Raw genomic sequence first — 16,080 nt, 5'->3', positions numbered from 1 at the left:
TGGGGATAGCAGTGGGAAGGGGAGGGAAGTGTGTAGACTGAGGGCGGGGATACCATTGGGAAGGATGGATGTGAGTAGACTGAGGGTGGGGATAGCAGTGGGAAGGGGTGGGATTTGGTCTGAGGGCGGGGATAGTGGAAGGAAGGGAAGGGATGTGAGTAGACTGAGGGCGGGGATAGCAGTGGGAAGTGGAGGGATGTGAGTAGACTGAGGGTGGGGATAGCAGTGGGAAGGGGAGGGATGTGAGTAGACTGAGGGCAGGGATAGCAATGGGAAGGGAAGGGATGTGAGTAGACTGAGGGCGGGGATAGCAGTGGGAAGGGGAGGGATGTGAGTAGACTGAGGGTGGGGATAGCAGTGGGAAGGGGATGGATGTGAGTAGACTGAGGGCAGGGATAGCAGTGGGAAGGGAAGGGATGTGAGTAGACTTAGGTTGGGGATAGCAGTGAGAAGGGGAGGGATGTGAGTAGACTGAGGGCGGAGATAGCAGTGGGAATGGGTGGGATGTAAATAGACTGAGGGTGGGGATAGCAGTGGGAAGGGGCGGGATGTGAGTAGACTGAGGGCAGGGATAACAGTTGGAAGGGGCGGGATGTGAGTAGACTGAGGGCGGGGATACCAGTGGGAAGGGGCGGGATTTCGCTGCAGAGAGTTCGGAATCACCATAAGTTTGTTCTGTGCATCTTCAGGGATACGGAGAATTTACTGAAAGATAAAGAAGTCGGCGATTTCCTGATCCGCATCAGCCAGACCCGGGCCGGATACATCCTCAGCTACAGGTCAGTGTCATCGCCATCCGTATCTTCAGTGACATCCCCCACACACCATCCCATGGGAGGAGGCGGGTCTCATGGTCTGGGGGGCGGGGTGGAGGAAGATGGAGATTCTACCTGCAGGTCAAACCATTAAAGGACAAATGTGATTGTGGTCTCCCCTACCCCCATAGATGGACAGATCACCCCGAGACGGAAAGACATCCCCTATGACTGGGCTCCTCCCTCCCCCGTGACTGAGCTCCTCCCTCCCCTGTCACTGGGCTCCTCCCTCCCCCTGTAGCTGGACTCCTCCCTCCCCCGTAACTGAGGTCCTCCATCCCCTCTTCATAACTGAGGTCCTCCATCCCCCGTAACTATCTTTGCTTGCTGCAGATTGGCATTGCATGCTGTCATCTACTAGGACCCCCAGATCCATCCTGGATGCCCCCAGAGGTCCCCCCTAGAGTGTAATTTGCATTTATATTTTTAGCCCCCAGGTGCATTACTTCACATTTCCTAAATAAAAATAAAGCTGCGCTCAATGTATATGAATGAAAAACGCTGAAAAAATATTGTTAGTGACAATAAATAATAATGTGACACAATTAATCCCCAATCTAGTGAAGATTGAAAAAAATACTCAATAGAAAAAATGTGCAAAAGATACAACATAATATAAAAGTCCCAAATCTCGGAGTGTAAGATCGTGAAATGAATAACGAATGTCCTCCACCGATAAGATGCAGAATATTCCTCCCCGGTGCTCAGTACACAAAGACACACTCTTACCAGAGATCATAAGACAAAGAGCCTGATAACATCGATCTTAGTCAGGGCTATCAGATTGGTGGACCTGGAACAATTGCTGGAGAGGTCTGTATGTATATCGCCCTCAAGTGTTGGATGCCCACAACGATGTCCTCAAGGATTATCATGCGGAACACAAAACAGCCTCCATAGCGTGATATTGTAAAAAGTATATAAGTAAACTCACATTGGAGAAGATAAAAAGCGCTATCACAAACAGCCGGCAAAAGAAAACACCGTCACCCGTCCTTCCGGGTTGTTGCGTTGTGACGTCAGCACGCCGGTCCCGACGCGTTTCACCACAGATGATGACGTCTTCTTGAATGTTTGTGATAGCGCTTTTTATCTTCTATACATACAGAGCTTTCCAGCAATTGTCCACCAATCCGATAGCCCTGACTAAGATCGATGTTATCAGGCTCTTTGTCTTATGATCTCTGGTAAGAGTGTGTCTTTGTGTACTGAGCACCATGGAGGAATATTCTGCATCTGATCGGTGGAGGACATTCGTTATTCATTTCACGATCTTACACTCAGAGATTTGGGACTTTTATATTATGTTGTATCTTTTGCACATTTTTTCTATTGAGTATTTTTTTCAATCTTCACTAGATTGGGGATTAATTGTCACATTATTATTTATTGTCACTAACAATATTTTTTCAGTGTTTCAATTTAGCGCAGCTTTATTTTTATTTGCTTATTTTTAGGTGTTTCCCACTTTTCAACTGCAGTTTTTTTGTTGTTGGTTGTATAGCACAGTTATTTTATTTATACACTTCACATTTCCTCCATTGCCCCTCCCCCTCCTCCTCCTCCTCCTCCTCCCTCCTCCTCCTCCTCCTCCTCCTCCCCCCTCCTCCTCCTCCTCCCCCCTCCTCCTCCTCCTCCCCCCTCCCCCTCCTCCTCCTCCTCCTCCTCCTCCTCCTCCTCCTCCCCCTCCTCCTCCTCCTCCTCCCCCTCCTCCTCCTCCCCCTCCTCCTCCTCCTCCTCCTCCCTCCTCCTCCCTCCTCCTCCTCCTCCTCCTCCCTCCTCCTCCTCCTCCTCCCCCCCCCTCCTCCTCCTGTATGGTTTCTATATCTTGCTGTGTAATAATCGCCCAGCCTTGGATCTCAGCGCCTCCAGGCCGGGAAGTTACCATCATCTTCCTATTGTAGGGGGATGGAACGCTGCCGCCATTATATGATCGATGTGCGCTGCAATGGCTGCTACGTCATCCTGGGAGAAGATCGCGCTCACTCCTCGCTCTCCGCCCTCATACAGTATCACCGCATAGTTGGTCTTCAGCCATATGGGGAAACCCTGAGAGAAGCCTGCCAGACGGTAAGTGGGGAACTTGGGTGACCACTGGGCGAAAGGACTTAGAGGTTAACTATATGGGGGTTGCAGTGAGACAGCAACCGATGATGGGGGAGGGGTCACATTAGAGGGGTCACTGGAGGGGGTCATGTGACACAGGGGTCACTGGAGGGGGGGTCACATGACACAGGGGCCACTGTAGAGGGGGGTCACATGACACAGGGGCCACTGTAGAGGGGGGTCACATGACACAGGGGCCACTGGAGGGGGGGGGGGTCACATGACACAGGGGCCACTGGAGGGGGGGGTCACATGACACGGGCCACTGGAGGGGGGGGGGTCACATGACACAGGGGCCACTTAAGGGGGGGTCACATGACACAGGGGCCACTGGAGGGGGTCACATGACACAGGGGCCACTGGAGGGGGTCACATGACACAGGGGCCACTGGTGAGGGTTATATGACACAGGTGTGAGGATCACATGACACGGGCCACTGGAGGGGGTCAAATGAATGGGGGGGCACTAGTGGGGGTCACATGACACAGGGGCCTCTGAAGGGGGGGGTCACATGACACAGGGGTCACTGGAGGGGGGTCAGATGTCTGTGATTGGGATGTCATGTGATGTCTGTTCTCTATAGACAGGGAACTGGGCTCCGGACTGTGAAGAGATAAAATTGCTGAGCAGAACTCTGTCTCTTGGAGATGAGAATGTTCCCTCTCCACCCGCTGACTCTGCATCCAACCAATCAGAAAACAAGAAACTGGAGAAGCCTTCCCTCCCCCTCCCCCGATTCCACAAATCCATCCGAAGAGCCATGCAGGAAATCCAGCAGGTGAGATAGTAGTAGAGTTCAGGGTGATGATGAGGATAGTAGTAGAGTTCAGGTAGATGATGAGGATAGTAGTAGAGTTCAGGTAGATGATGAGGATAGTAGTAGAGTTCAGGGTGATGATGAGGATAGTAGTAGAGTTCAGGGTGATGATGAGGATAGTAGTAGAGTTCAGGTAGATGATGAGGATAGTAGTAGGGTTTCAGCCGGGCCTAGGGGGTTAATGGGGGTCTGTAACCCTACCCCCACCCTCTACTGTGTGTATTATGAATGTTCCAAGCATGAAGAGCAGAGGTAGAGTAAGAAAGGGGAAAGTTTCCTCAACTCTCCTTCCCACTGACAAAGATGGCCGAGTGCCCAGTTCTGTTTATAAGATTTGGTGAAATGTTTGACTGTACCTGTGCCTCGTGTGATTGGATGTGCAGATAACCCCTCCCTGTGCCTCGTGTGGGACCATGGGACCCAGGCGGCACTTAGAGAGGGGCGGCCCCCGGCCGCCTCTTCTCTTCATTCGGCTATTACTCGATTGAAAAAAAAAAAGGGGCGGGGCGGCCGGCCTGACATGCACACTGCGCATGCGCCGCCGCCGCTCGGGAAAGCCCGTAAACATTCGGCTATTTCCGGGAATAGCCGAACATGTACGGGCTTTACCGAGCGGCGGCGGAGCATGCGCGGTGACGTGTTGGCGCCGGGCAGCGCCATTTTTAAATCCTAAGGCGCCTTTAGGAACAGGTAAGTGAGACTGGTCCACAGCCACACTACCTGCCATTATGTGGGGCTGCAGGCATACTACAGAAGATGCAGTGCTGTGGGCATGGTACACGCCCGCAGCACTGCATCTCCTGTAGTATGCCCGCACCCCTGCATTCTCCTGCACCATGTCTGCAGCCCCGCATTCTCCTGCACCATGCCCGCATCCCCCTGGAGTGTTTTGGAGTGGATGTGGAGCCCCCCTTCATCTGTTCCCCCCTACCTCCACTTATGCTGGGGCTTTAAAGGTGGTATGGTCCACCTCCTGGGGTGGGGGCAGGGCGCTATCATGGCGATGGGGGTGCGCCCCTTGCAACCAGACAATCGACTGTGCGGAAGGAGGGGGCAGTACTTGGTGGGGGCTCCTGTCAGTGCCCCCACTGTCTTGCCTGGGACTGTCCTTGAGGCTTAGGGATCCCTGTGGTGCCGCCATTTTGTTGTAGCCTGTGTGCTCTATGCACAGCGGCCATGTTTGTGTAGTCCAGTGGCCATTTTGTGGTGGTTTGAACATGGCGGCAGCCTATGGACAGCGATTTTGGCGGTGGGAGCCCCTCCTCATCCCCTGGTGCTGACTCCTGGATCTTTTCACTTCCTGATCGCCGCTCACATTATCCTGGAGGCTGCAGGTGCCTGTTTTTGCTGGGTGGTGAGTCTGGTGGGGTCCTTGCCCTCTCTGCTGAGGATCGCTTGGTGCTTCGTGCCTGACGACCAGGTGGTGCTGCCAGTGCGGTGGGGGTTGTCCCTTGCAGTGTTTTACACTTTTTGTGGGGTCCCCCTGATGACTCGTGTAGTCTTTGGAGCACATCTCCCCACCTGATCCTCTCTGTGAGGCTGCGGGGCCCTCCGGGTTCCAACCATCCATCGATGCACTGACGGCAGTCCTGGAGTCCTTTGTGTCCCAGGTGGAGGTGGCTTTCAGGCGACGGGCTAGCAAAAAGCGCCCCCTGCCTCATCTGTCTCATCAGATCCTGAATCTGATTCGGCCTCCACGGACGTGGGTCTCCCTGCTGGGTTTGCGACCACGCGCCCAGAAGCCTCAGATAGTGAGGATGATTCCTCCACTTCTGCAACCGCACATGAAAAAGTGCTGGTAGAAGCACGGATTGTATCTGTGCGTGAGACCTTGAAGGTGGAGGACGTTGCTGCGACTGAGGCGCAGGTTCCCTTTGGCACTCATAAGCCATCCAGAGCAGCAAAGGGGTTTCCTTTCCCCGCCTATTTTGACATAATTGTCGCTAAGAGTGGGGGTGACCAATGCCTCCTCTTGGGGTCCCTAAGTGATTTACTAGGCGATACCCCTATGAGGAGCCCCTTATTATTTTCTGGACCCTCCGGTTTCCGGATTGAACAAGGCAGCCATGATTCGGTTGCCGGTTGAAGAGTCCCCGGCCTTTAAGGATCTGGCTGACAGGAAGGTGGAGGCTGTGACCCGCAATATGGACACTCTGGCTGGTTCGTCACGAAGGCTTACATTGCCCTGGTGTCGCAAACTCTGACCGAGTGGGCTAAGGTTTTACGCCATGTCCTGGAAGGAGAACGGCTCCCCCCGGCCTTAGCTGAGCTGGCGGACCAGCTGGCCCAGGGGCTGCATTTTCTCTGTGATGCCTCTTTGGATGCGGCTCCCCTAGTCGCTAGGCTCTCTTTCGGCAGTGGTCCTCTGGCGTGTCTTTGGGCTCAAATGCTGGTTTGCAGACCTTGCTGACTTCTAAAAAGGCTTTGACTGATCCCCCCTTTTAAGATCACCTGTTTGGAGCTACCCTGGATGACATCATTGAAGGCCTCACAGGGGGAAAGAGCGCCTTTCTTCTGCAGGCTACTAAGGGCAAGGAACCTCGTCATAGACGTAGGCCCTCCTTCTCGGCTCATAACAAGTTTTTTCTTCCCTTAGGGTCGATTGATAAGGGCTCAAAGCTTTTCAGGGCCTCCTCTGGAGGATCCAAACGAACCTGGTCTGGCAAGCCGAAAGCGGGCTTCTCCAGACCAGCAAACAAAGCTCCCTCAGCAGAAAGGTGCGCCTTCACCCGTATCGGGGGTGGGGGATGTCTTTGCTGGTTTCTGGACCTGTGAACTTCCCTGGTACAAGAAAAATGAGTCCACAAAGTGATACGGTCCGGCTGCAAGATAGAGTTTCGCTTTTACCCCCTGGCAAGGTTCTTTCCTTTCAACTTGTGCCTGTCCCTGGACCTCTTACAGGGTTTGTTTGGGGTGGTACAGGACCTGTTACATCAAGGGGTGTTTGTTCTAGTTCCGATTTCTGAATGTTTTCAGGATTTTTATTCAAACCTGTTTCAATTTCCCAGGAAGGAAGGCACAGTGCATCCAATCCTGGACCTCAAGGCGCTGACTTGCTTTTTGCGGGTGCTGATGTTCAGGATGGAGAGTCGATTTGCACGGTGGTGGCATCCTTGCATCAGGAGGATTTTCTTGCCTCTATTGACATCAAGGATGCTTACCTTCACAGTCCAATACGTGCCGGTCACCAGCGCTTCCTCCGCTTTGCCGTGGGAGAGGAGCATGATCATTTTGTGGCGTTATCCTTTGGTCTCACTTCTGCTCCTCGGGTCTTCACAAATGTGTTAGCCCCGGTGCTAGCAATGTTACGCCAATGGGGGATCACAGTACTGGGCTACTTGGACGACCTCCTACTGCTCTGGTGGAAAACCTGGAAATCATCATACGAACTCTGCGGGAGTTCGGCTGGATTCTGAATTTTCAGACTCGGCCTTAGCCAGAGTGTTCCTTCCTCGGGACAAACTCCAGAAATTGCAGGCTGCAGTTCGTCTCCTGCTGTCCAGCAGATGGTCATCCCTCCTGACTTGCATGCGGGTGCTGGGCCTGATGGTGTCTACCTTCGAGGCGGTTTCGTTTTGCACAGTTCCATACGTGGTCCCTGATAATGGTGGCTTCATTCTCCTGTGCTCTGGCAAGGCAAATACTCCCTCCCCTTGTACTGGACAGTGTTCACCTTGAATGCCAGCCTGTCCGGCTGGGGAGGCATCCTCAGCAAAAATTCTGCTCAGGGGCTCTGGACGCTGGAAGAATCCAGACTACCGATCAATGTCTTGGAACTCCCAGCAATTAGACTGTGCCTGGACCGTTGGATGGATCGTCTTCAGGGATGTCCAGTGTGCATTCAATCTGACAATGCCACAGCCGTGGCTTATGTCAATCACCAGGGGGGCACAAGAAGTGTTCTGGCAGCTCTGGAGGTAGCCGGCATTCTAAGTGAGCAGAACGGTTCGTTCCAGCCCTCTCCGTCGTACACATTTCCAGGGTGGAAAATTGGCAGGCAAATTACCTCAGTCGGCAGGCGTTGGACCAAGGAGAGTGGTCCCTTGATCCAGAGGTGTTTCATCAGTTGTGTCTCTAGTGGGGCATCTCGGAGATGGATCTGTTGGCATCTCAGGTCAAAAGAAAGGTCCAGAAGTTTGTGGCTCGGTCACGGGATCCTCTGGCCGATGCCACAGACGCGCTGGTGGCTCCATGGAGTCAGTATCATCTGATTTACACCTTCCCTCCTCTCACTCTTCTGCCAAGACTTCTACGCAGAATCGAGGCAGAAGGGATTCCGGTATTCTTAGTTGCTCCAGACTGGCCTCACCGGGCTTGGTATGCGGATCTGGTGCGGCTGATCACCGACATTACTTGGAAGCTTCCTGTTAGTCGGTGATTCAAAAGCTCTTAAAAGCTAGGAAATTTATGTCTAGGAAGATCTACCATCGTACGTGGAGTCTCTTGAGGTTCATCCTCGCTCCCTCTTTTGACCTTCCTTTAACATGGGGTTGAACAGACATTGGCTTTGAGTACCATCAAGGGCCAGGTATCGGCTTTGGCGGTCTTCTTCCAACGAACCTTGGCCTCACACTCTGGTGCGTATCCTTCTTTAAGGTGTCTGACAATTTTTCCTCCAGTGCGGTCTCTGTTCCCGCCTTGGAACCTCATTTTGGTGCTTTCGGTCCTCCAGAAACCTTTTTGAGAAGCTTTGGGAGATTCCCTTGCTTACGCTGTCTCAGAAGGTGGCCTTTTGTGTGGCTTTCTCCTCTGTGCTCAGGGTGTCGAAACTGGCGGCTTTATCCTTTTGTTCACCTTACCTGGAGTTTCCCAGAGATAAGGTGGTTCTTCGCCCCTGTTTGTCGTTCCTCCCAAAGGTTGTCTCTGATTTTCATTTGAATGAAGACATTGTGTTGCCTTTCCTGTGTCCCAGGCCAAAACATCCGAAGAAAATTGCCTTGCATGCCTTGGATGTAGTTTGGGTAATTAGAGTGTACCTGGCAGTTATGGAGTCGTTTAGGAAGTCAGACTCACTATTTGTTCTCACGGATGGGCCTCGGAAAGGGTTGTCCGCTTCCTCTGCGACCATTTCAAGATGGATCAGACAGACGGTGACTCTGTCGGGTTAGGTTCCTCCTTTACCCCTCAAGGCGCACTCTACTTGGGCGCTTAGTGTCTCCTGGGCCTTCCGTCATCAGGCGTCAGTGATGCAGGTTTGCAAGGGGCCACCTGGTCAATGGTGCACACTTTCACAAAGTTCTATAAAGTGGATGTGTTGGCATCTGTGGATGCTTCTTTTGGCCGCAAGGTTTTGCTGGCTGCTGTTTAGAGGACCTGGTCTACTGTTTAGCCTTGGGAATTTTTTGCTGTTCCCACCCCATACTGCTTTGGGACACCCCAATGGTTAAGAAGATGGGGGAGCTGTGTCCATCAATGAACGAAAGAGAAAATGGTATGTTTGACTTACCGTAAAATCCATTTCTCTGATGTTCATTGATGGACACAGCACCCGCCCCTCTGTGGACGGACACGGCACCCGCCCCTCTGTGGACAGACACGGCACCCGCCCCTCTGTGGAGTTGTAATAATTCTGACACTGCTTGTAACAAAACTGAGTACCTATAGCAGAGAGGGGGAGTTTACCCCCTGGGGCCGCCCATAGGCGTAGCCAGACTTTTTATCTGCTTAGTGTCCTACTCCTGTAGGGGGCAGTATAACCCAATGGTTATGAAGATCAGGAGCTGTGTCCTTCAATGAACATCAGAGAAATGGATTTTACAGTAAGTCAAAAATCCAATTTTCGTAATAAAGACCTCCGATACCCAACACAGTGTATTGTAACAGGAAGGCCAGTACAGAGTAGGGGCCAGTACAGAGTAGGGGCCAGTACAGAGTAGGGGCCAGTACAGAGTAGGGGACTGTACAGAGTAGGGGACTGTACATGACATTTACTGGGTGGAGGTTGAGACACCCCAGGGACATCCTACAATGTTACTCAATGCTAGATATTTCTTCTCTCTCCTGCAGGCGTCTACAGCACAGAAGACGTTGGAGGTGTAGTGGAGCCAAGTGTCTGCATTGTCCTGATTGGATGTCACAATCTCTGTGAATCTATTACTGTTGTGCGTGGAGAATCCCTATATACACCCGAGTGATGTCTGTTCCATGAGAAAAATATTGGGGGTGGGGGAGGGGTGTTGGAAGGACTGTAATGAGTGGAAGTAGTCCAATGCTCTTTCCTTTTCAGGATCACTGCTAATCCCTGGAAGATCCTTTTTTTTTTTTTTTTTTGAAAATTTGTATTTATTGAATCCCTGGAAGATCCTTAATCCTAATGAAAGTTCTGGGATTCTCTGTATTGTCTCTGTTCAGAAATGGGTTTCTCTACTTTTCCTTCCTGGCCTTTCTCTGATTTGCTAAGGGACTTCCACTTTCCCCTCCATGGTGGCCAATCAGTGATGGGAATTCAGTGTGCTCCGCCTGCCTTCTCACTCATCCAGCATTCGCTCTCAGACAGACTTCCTGATTGGTGAATTCTGTTCAGCAGATGAGACCACCCAGGTAGATGCAGCATGGAGGACATGTTGAAGTCCCATTGTGATGCAACACAAAGTGGTACAAGAATGTTTAAATTCCATGTGTGGAAGCCCATTGGATGGTCCAGAGTCTGTGGGGGGGGGGGGTGGAGGGCTTCCTAGATGGTCCAGAGTCGGGGGGGCACCCTGAATGGTCCATAGTCTGGGGGGGGGGTTCTCTTGAAGAATGATAGTGGATGGACAGGTCTGTTTCGTCACATACAGGAAGATCCACTGATCGGAGCTCTCGCTGATTGGTTCTATCACTGTATCGCATTTATTTTGTATTTGTACAGAAAATTTGTCTTTTCAAGGTGCCAATAAAATATAATCATTATATTTGTGAAATGTGAACTGTCTGTTCTTTTTACTGTTATCACAATAAGAAATGCTCAGAAAAAATGATCCTGTGTGCTTTAGTGCGGCAGCGCACAATCTGCTCATCCAATGCTGACCCAATGAGGAGTTATGCAGAGCAATCTAAATGTCATCCAGGATGGAGATGACCAACCTAACCCTGTACCTACCCAACCCCTAAGATGTCCCAATAACACGGTGAGGAGTGAGGACCAACCTAAACCTAACCTCTAAGATGTCCCAATAATATGGTGACAGTGGAGAACCAACCTAAACCAGTATTATGGTGACAAGAGGGTACCAACCTAAACCTATACCGACCCTTAACCCTAAGGTCCCCCAATAATATGGTGATAGGAGAGGACAAACCTAGACCCAACCCGAAGATGTCCCAATAACATGGTGACGGGAGAGGACCAACCTAGACCCAACCCGAAGATGTCCCAATAACATGGTGACAGGAGAGGACCAACCTAGACCCAACCCGAAGATGTCCCAATAACATGGTGACAGGAGAGGACCAACCTAGACCCAACCCGAAGATGTCCCAATAACATGGTGACAAGAGAGGACCAACCTAGACCCAACCCGAAGATGTCCCAATAACATGGTGACAGGAGAGGACCAACCTAGACCCAACCCGAAGATGTCCCTATAACAGGGTGACAGGAGAGGACCAACCTAGACCCAACCCGAAGATGTCCCTATAACATGGTGACAGGAGAGGACCAACCTAGACCCAACCTGAAGATGTCCCTATAACATGGTAACAGGAGAGGACCAACCTAGACCCAACCCGAAGATGTCCCTATAACATGGTGACAGGAGAGGACCAACCTAGACCCAACCCGAAGATGTCCCAATAACATGGTGACGGGAGAGGACCAACCTAGACCCAACCCGAAGATGTCCCTATAACATGGTGACAGGAGAGGACCAACCTAGACTCAACCCGAAGATGTCCCAATAACATGGTGACAGGAGAGCACCAACCTAGACCCAACCTGAAGATGTCCCAATAACATGGTGACAGGAGAGGACCAACCTAGACCCAACCCGAAGATGTCCCAATAACATGGTGACAGGAGAGGACCAACCTAGACCCAACCCGAAGATGTCCCAATAACATGGTGACAGGAGAGGACCAACCTAGACCCAACCCGAAGATGTCCCAATAACATGGTGACAGGAGAGGACCAACCTAGACCCAACCCGAAGATGTCCCAATAACATGGTGACAGGAGAGGACAAGCCTTAACCCTAAGATGTCTCAATAATACGGTGAGGAAAAAGCACCAACCTAAATCTGACCCCTAAGATGTTCCAATATGATGATGACAGGAAGATCTAGCCTAAACCTATACATAACCTAACCCTAAGATATCCAGAGAGGACCAGCCTAAACCCGAAGATGTCCCAATGTTATGGTGACAGTGGAGAACCCACCTACACCTTATGATGTCCCAGTAATATAGTAACAGGGAGAACTGACCCTAACCTCCTCGTATATCACTACCAATTCAACACAGCAAGAGTCGACCTCCTTCCTAATAAAACTGAGGTGCCGATTTCATCCATCCCTGGGTGCAGAATGAACTGATGAACCATTCCTCCCCTTCATCTCCCCATTGGGATGTGCTGTGTTTTTTCTTGCAGAGCATTTCACCCAGGGATTATTTGGAGGACGCCACCTGTCAGTAGCTCTGTTGAGGAGGCTCCAGTGTAGCTGCTGGTCACCCCCTTGTGATCTTGTCATCGGTGGAGGGAATTTTGTTTTACAGGGATTCTGTGTTCTGGAATGGTCATTTCCCAAGTCATCCTTCTGGGTGGTCACATGAGAGATAGGCTCCTCCTCCTACAGGAAACGCAAGCACAGTTAAGTTTGAAATGGCCGCCCCTTGGCTGCCCCTCAGATTTTTCTTATGTTTCCTGTTCTGCTTACACAAGGATGATGTACATTCATCCCCAGTTTATTTTCTTCCCCGTCCACGGCCGGCGTCCCTGGACACCTCCTCCCTCCACCTGTAGTCGGCTGGTGAGATCACCGTGCCCCAGGTGCGTCTTGGGGGTGAGGGAGGAGGGTTTCTTTAAGGGAGCTACCTGCACAGGACCCCCCTTCCTGGTCCTTGCTCCTAGATGCCTGCACTGTATCGGGATATAGAAAGTGGAGCTTTTGGAAGATGTATTCTCCCTAAAAAAGGTATTATCACTTACCTCTGCCTAGGGGGGTTCGAGTCTGCGGCAGCCATGGAGGGTCTTTCTCAGCCAGCCGGAGGTCCGTGCAGGGCTGTCTGCTGCCCCTCTTCTGATGGCTTCTCATGCGGGGCTCCAGGTAGTCTCAGCGTGCTGCGCGATGGCCAGCCGCACCGGTGGCACGGCGGAAGTGACCTATTCAAGATGGCGCCGTCACTGGAAGTAGCGCAGCAACCATCCTGGATTAGGGCAGTGCCTCACGTCTAGCGAATGAGATGTGAAACGGCTGATTGAAGGGGAGGGGAGGCCGGTATCCTGTGTGTGTGTGTGTGTGTGTGTGTGTGTATGTATGTATATATATATATATATATATATATATATATATATATATATATATATATACACACACAGCTGCAAGAAAAAGTATGTGAACCCTTTGGAATGAAATGTATTTCTGCACAAATTGGTGATAAAATGTGATCTGATCATCATCTAAGTCACAACAATAGACAATCACAGTCTGCTTACACTAATAACACACAAAGAATGAAATGTTGCCGCCATGTTTTTATTGAACACACCAAGGAAACATTCACAGTGCAGGTGGAAAAAGTATGTGAACCCTTGCATTTAATAACTGGTTGAACCTCCTTTGGCAGCAATAACTTCAACCAAACATTTCCTGTAGTTGCAGATCAGACGGCACAACGGTCAGGAGTAATTCTTCACCATTCCTCTTTACAGAACTGTTTCAGTTCAGTGATATTCTTGGGATGTCTGGTGTGAATCGCTTTCCTGAGGTCATGCCACAGCATCTCAATGGGGTTGAGGTCAGGACTCTGACTGGGCCACTTCAGAAGGCGTATTTTCTTCTGTTGCTGATTTACTTCTATGCTTTGGGTCATTGTCCTGTTGTCCCATCTTCTGTTGAGCTTCAGCTGGTAGACAGATGGCCTTAAGTTCTCCTGCAAAATGTCTTGATAAACTTGGGAATTCATTTTTCCTTCGATGATAGCAATCCGTCCAGGCCCTGACGCAGCAAAGCAGCCCCAAACCATGATGTCCCCACCACCATACTTCACAGTTTGGATGAGGTTTTGATGTTGGTGTGCTGTGCCTCTTTTTCGCCACACATAGTGTTGTGTGTTTCTTACAAACAACTCAACTTTGGTTTCATCTGTCCACAGAATATTTTGCCAGTACTGCTGTGGAACATCCAGCAGCAAACTGTAAAGGTGCAGCAATGTTTTGTTTGGACAGCAGTGGCTTCCTCTGTGGTTTCCTCCCATGAAATTCATTCTTCTTTAGTGTTTTACGTATTGTAGATTCGCTAACAGGGATGTTAGCATTTGCCGGTGACTTTTGTAAGTCTTTAGCTGACACTCCAGGATTCTTCTTCACCTCATTGAGCCGTCTGCGCTGTTCTCATCTTTACAGGATGGCCACTCCTAGGGGGAGGAGCCACAGTGCTGAAATTTCTCCATTTATAGACAATTTGTCTTACCGTGCACTGATGAACAGCAAGGCTTTTGGAGAAACTTTTATAACCCTTTCCAGCTTTATGCAAGTCAACAATTCTTAATCGTAGGTCTTCTGAGAGCTCTTCTGTGCGAGGCGTCATTCACCTCAGGCAATGCTTCTTGTGAAAAGCAAACCCAGAACTGGTGTGTGTTTTTTATAGGGCAGGGCAGCTGTAACCAACACCTCCAATCTCATCTCATTGATTGGACTCCAGTTGGCTGACATCTCACTGCAATTAGCTCTTGGAGATGTCATTAGTCTAGGGGTTCACATACTTTTTCCACCTGCACTATGAATGTTTACATGGTGTGTTCAATAAAAACATGGCGGCGACATTTCATTCTTTGTGTGTTATTAGTGTAAGCAGACTGTGATTGTCCATTGTTGTGACTTAGATGATGATCAGATCACATTTTATCACCAATTTGTGCAGAAATCCATATCATTCCAAAGGGTTCACATACTTTTTCTTGCAGTTGTGTGTGTGTGTGTGTATATATATATATATATATATATATATATATATATACAGTATATATATATATATCTATATCTATCCCCCTTTCTTGAAAAGTGGTACAATGTTTTCCCGGCAGCTGGCGTGATTACCTTCCCTCCAGGCGGTCCTAATGGCGGAGGACCTGGCCCCCCCTCCTTTCAGAGGCTGCTGACTCAGGCCCCAGCCTTTCAATGTGGAGTGAAGGGGAGATGCTTTGTGGGGAAGCTGGACCTTGCAAGGGGCGAGGGGGGGGCTCCGGGGGTTAAATTTTTTTTATCTTTTCAAGGGGGGCGTGGGGGTTTGCTAGCGGTACCTTACCTTATGCTGACTATGCTCCCCTCCTGTATCTTTTCTTTCACCAGCCCAAGTCCTCAGAGGTTACAATACCGGTGGTTAAAGCTAAGAAGAAGTATTGCTGCACCTGCGGGGTTAGGATGCATCCGGATACAGACAAGTTGTTAAGTCATAAATGCATCAAGAGAATCATTAGTGAAGAATCCAAACCTCCGGGGAAAGATTTTTTAGATTTAAAAAAAAAAGTTACCACTATTATAAAATCACTTCAGTCTTCCATCTCTGAGATTAAAAATGCAGATAAACTCTCTACTTCAACAAATACCTCGGGAGGTTCCCAAACAAAGATTACTACAATTACTAATTACTAGAACAGCAACTGTGCCTCCGGTACGTTTGGATTCCTCCAATTCAGATTCACTGGAGGAGGAAGGGGAGGTCCTGATGTTGGTCCTGGGAGGGCCTACAAGAACCCAAGACCAGAACCTTTCCGGTCCAACAATCCTTGAAGAGGATAATCAACAAAGAATGGGAGTGCCCAGAAAATAAGCTTTTTTACCCCAAAACTTTAAGATTCCCCTTCGAAGAGTCGGAAGGAGTGTCACCCAAATGCCCCAAACTCAACACATCATTTGCCAAATTCTCCAAAAAGTCGGATTTGTCCTTCGAAGACATGGACCTACTTAAAGATCCCATGGACAGAAAGATCAGCGTGACGCTTAGAAGGGCGTACGAAGCGGAGGCAGCAGCATTCCAACCTTACATGGCTAACACTTGTGTATCCAGGTAGGTGGCCTTCTGACTGGAGAAACTCAGGGGGCACTTAGAGAAAGTCCCAGGTACGGATGAAGCTCAGGACTCCCTACTTCTTATTGAAAAAGGAGTAGCTTACATGGCAGATGTGGCTGCAGAGGCAGTCAGGA

The 16,080-nt window shown here is 50.1% G+C and overlaps 1 protein-coding gene across 1 annotated transcript in view; it reads left to right on the top strand.

Moving 5' to 3' along the window:
• Nucleotides 1–9,866, top strand: part of LOC309550980 (myosin-IIIb-like) — a gene marked incomplete at its 5' end in the record, with an annotated part of 122,881 nt that extends 113,015 nt beyond the window's left edge. Inside the window, 4 exons of the mRNA XM_082251400.1 lie at nt 690–779; nt 2,720–2,885; nt 3,506–3,700; nt 9,746–9,866. Coding sequence (XP_082107526.1) covers nt 690–779; nt 2,720–2,885; nt 3,506–3,700; nt 9,746–9,778 — 484 coding nt within the window. The 3' untranslated portion in view covers nt 9,779–9,866. The remainder of the gene's footprint in view (nt 1–689; nt 780–2,719; nt 2,886–3,505; nt 3,701–9,745) is intronic.
• Nucleotides 9,867–16,080: the final 6,214 nt, after the last annotated feature.

This window comes from Pelophylax lessonae, assembly GCF_965119305.1.
Source record: "Pelophylax lessonae genome assembly, chromosome: 1".
Classification (NCBI taxonomy): domain Eukaryota; kingdom Metazoa; phylum Chordata; class Amphibia; order Anura; family Ranidae; genus Pelophylax; species Pelophylax lessonae.
This window is presented reverse-complemented; position numbering and strand designations above follow the sequence as displayed.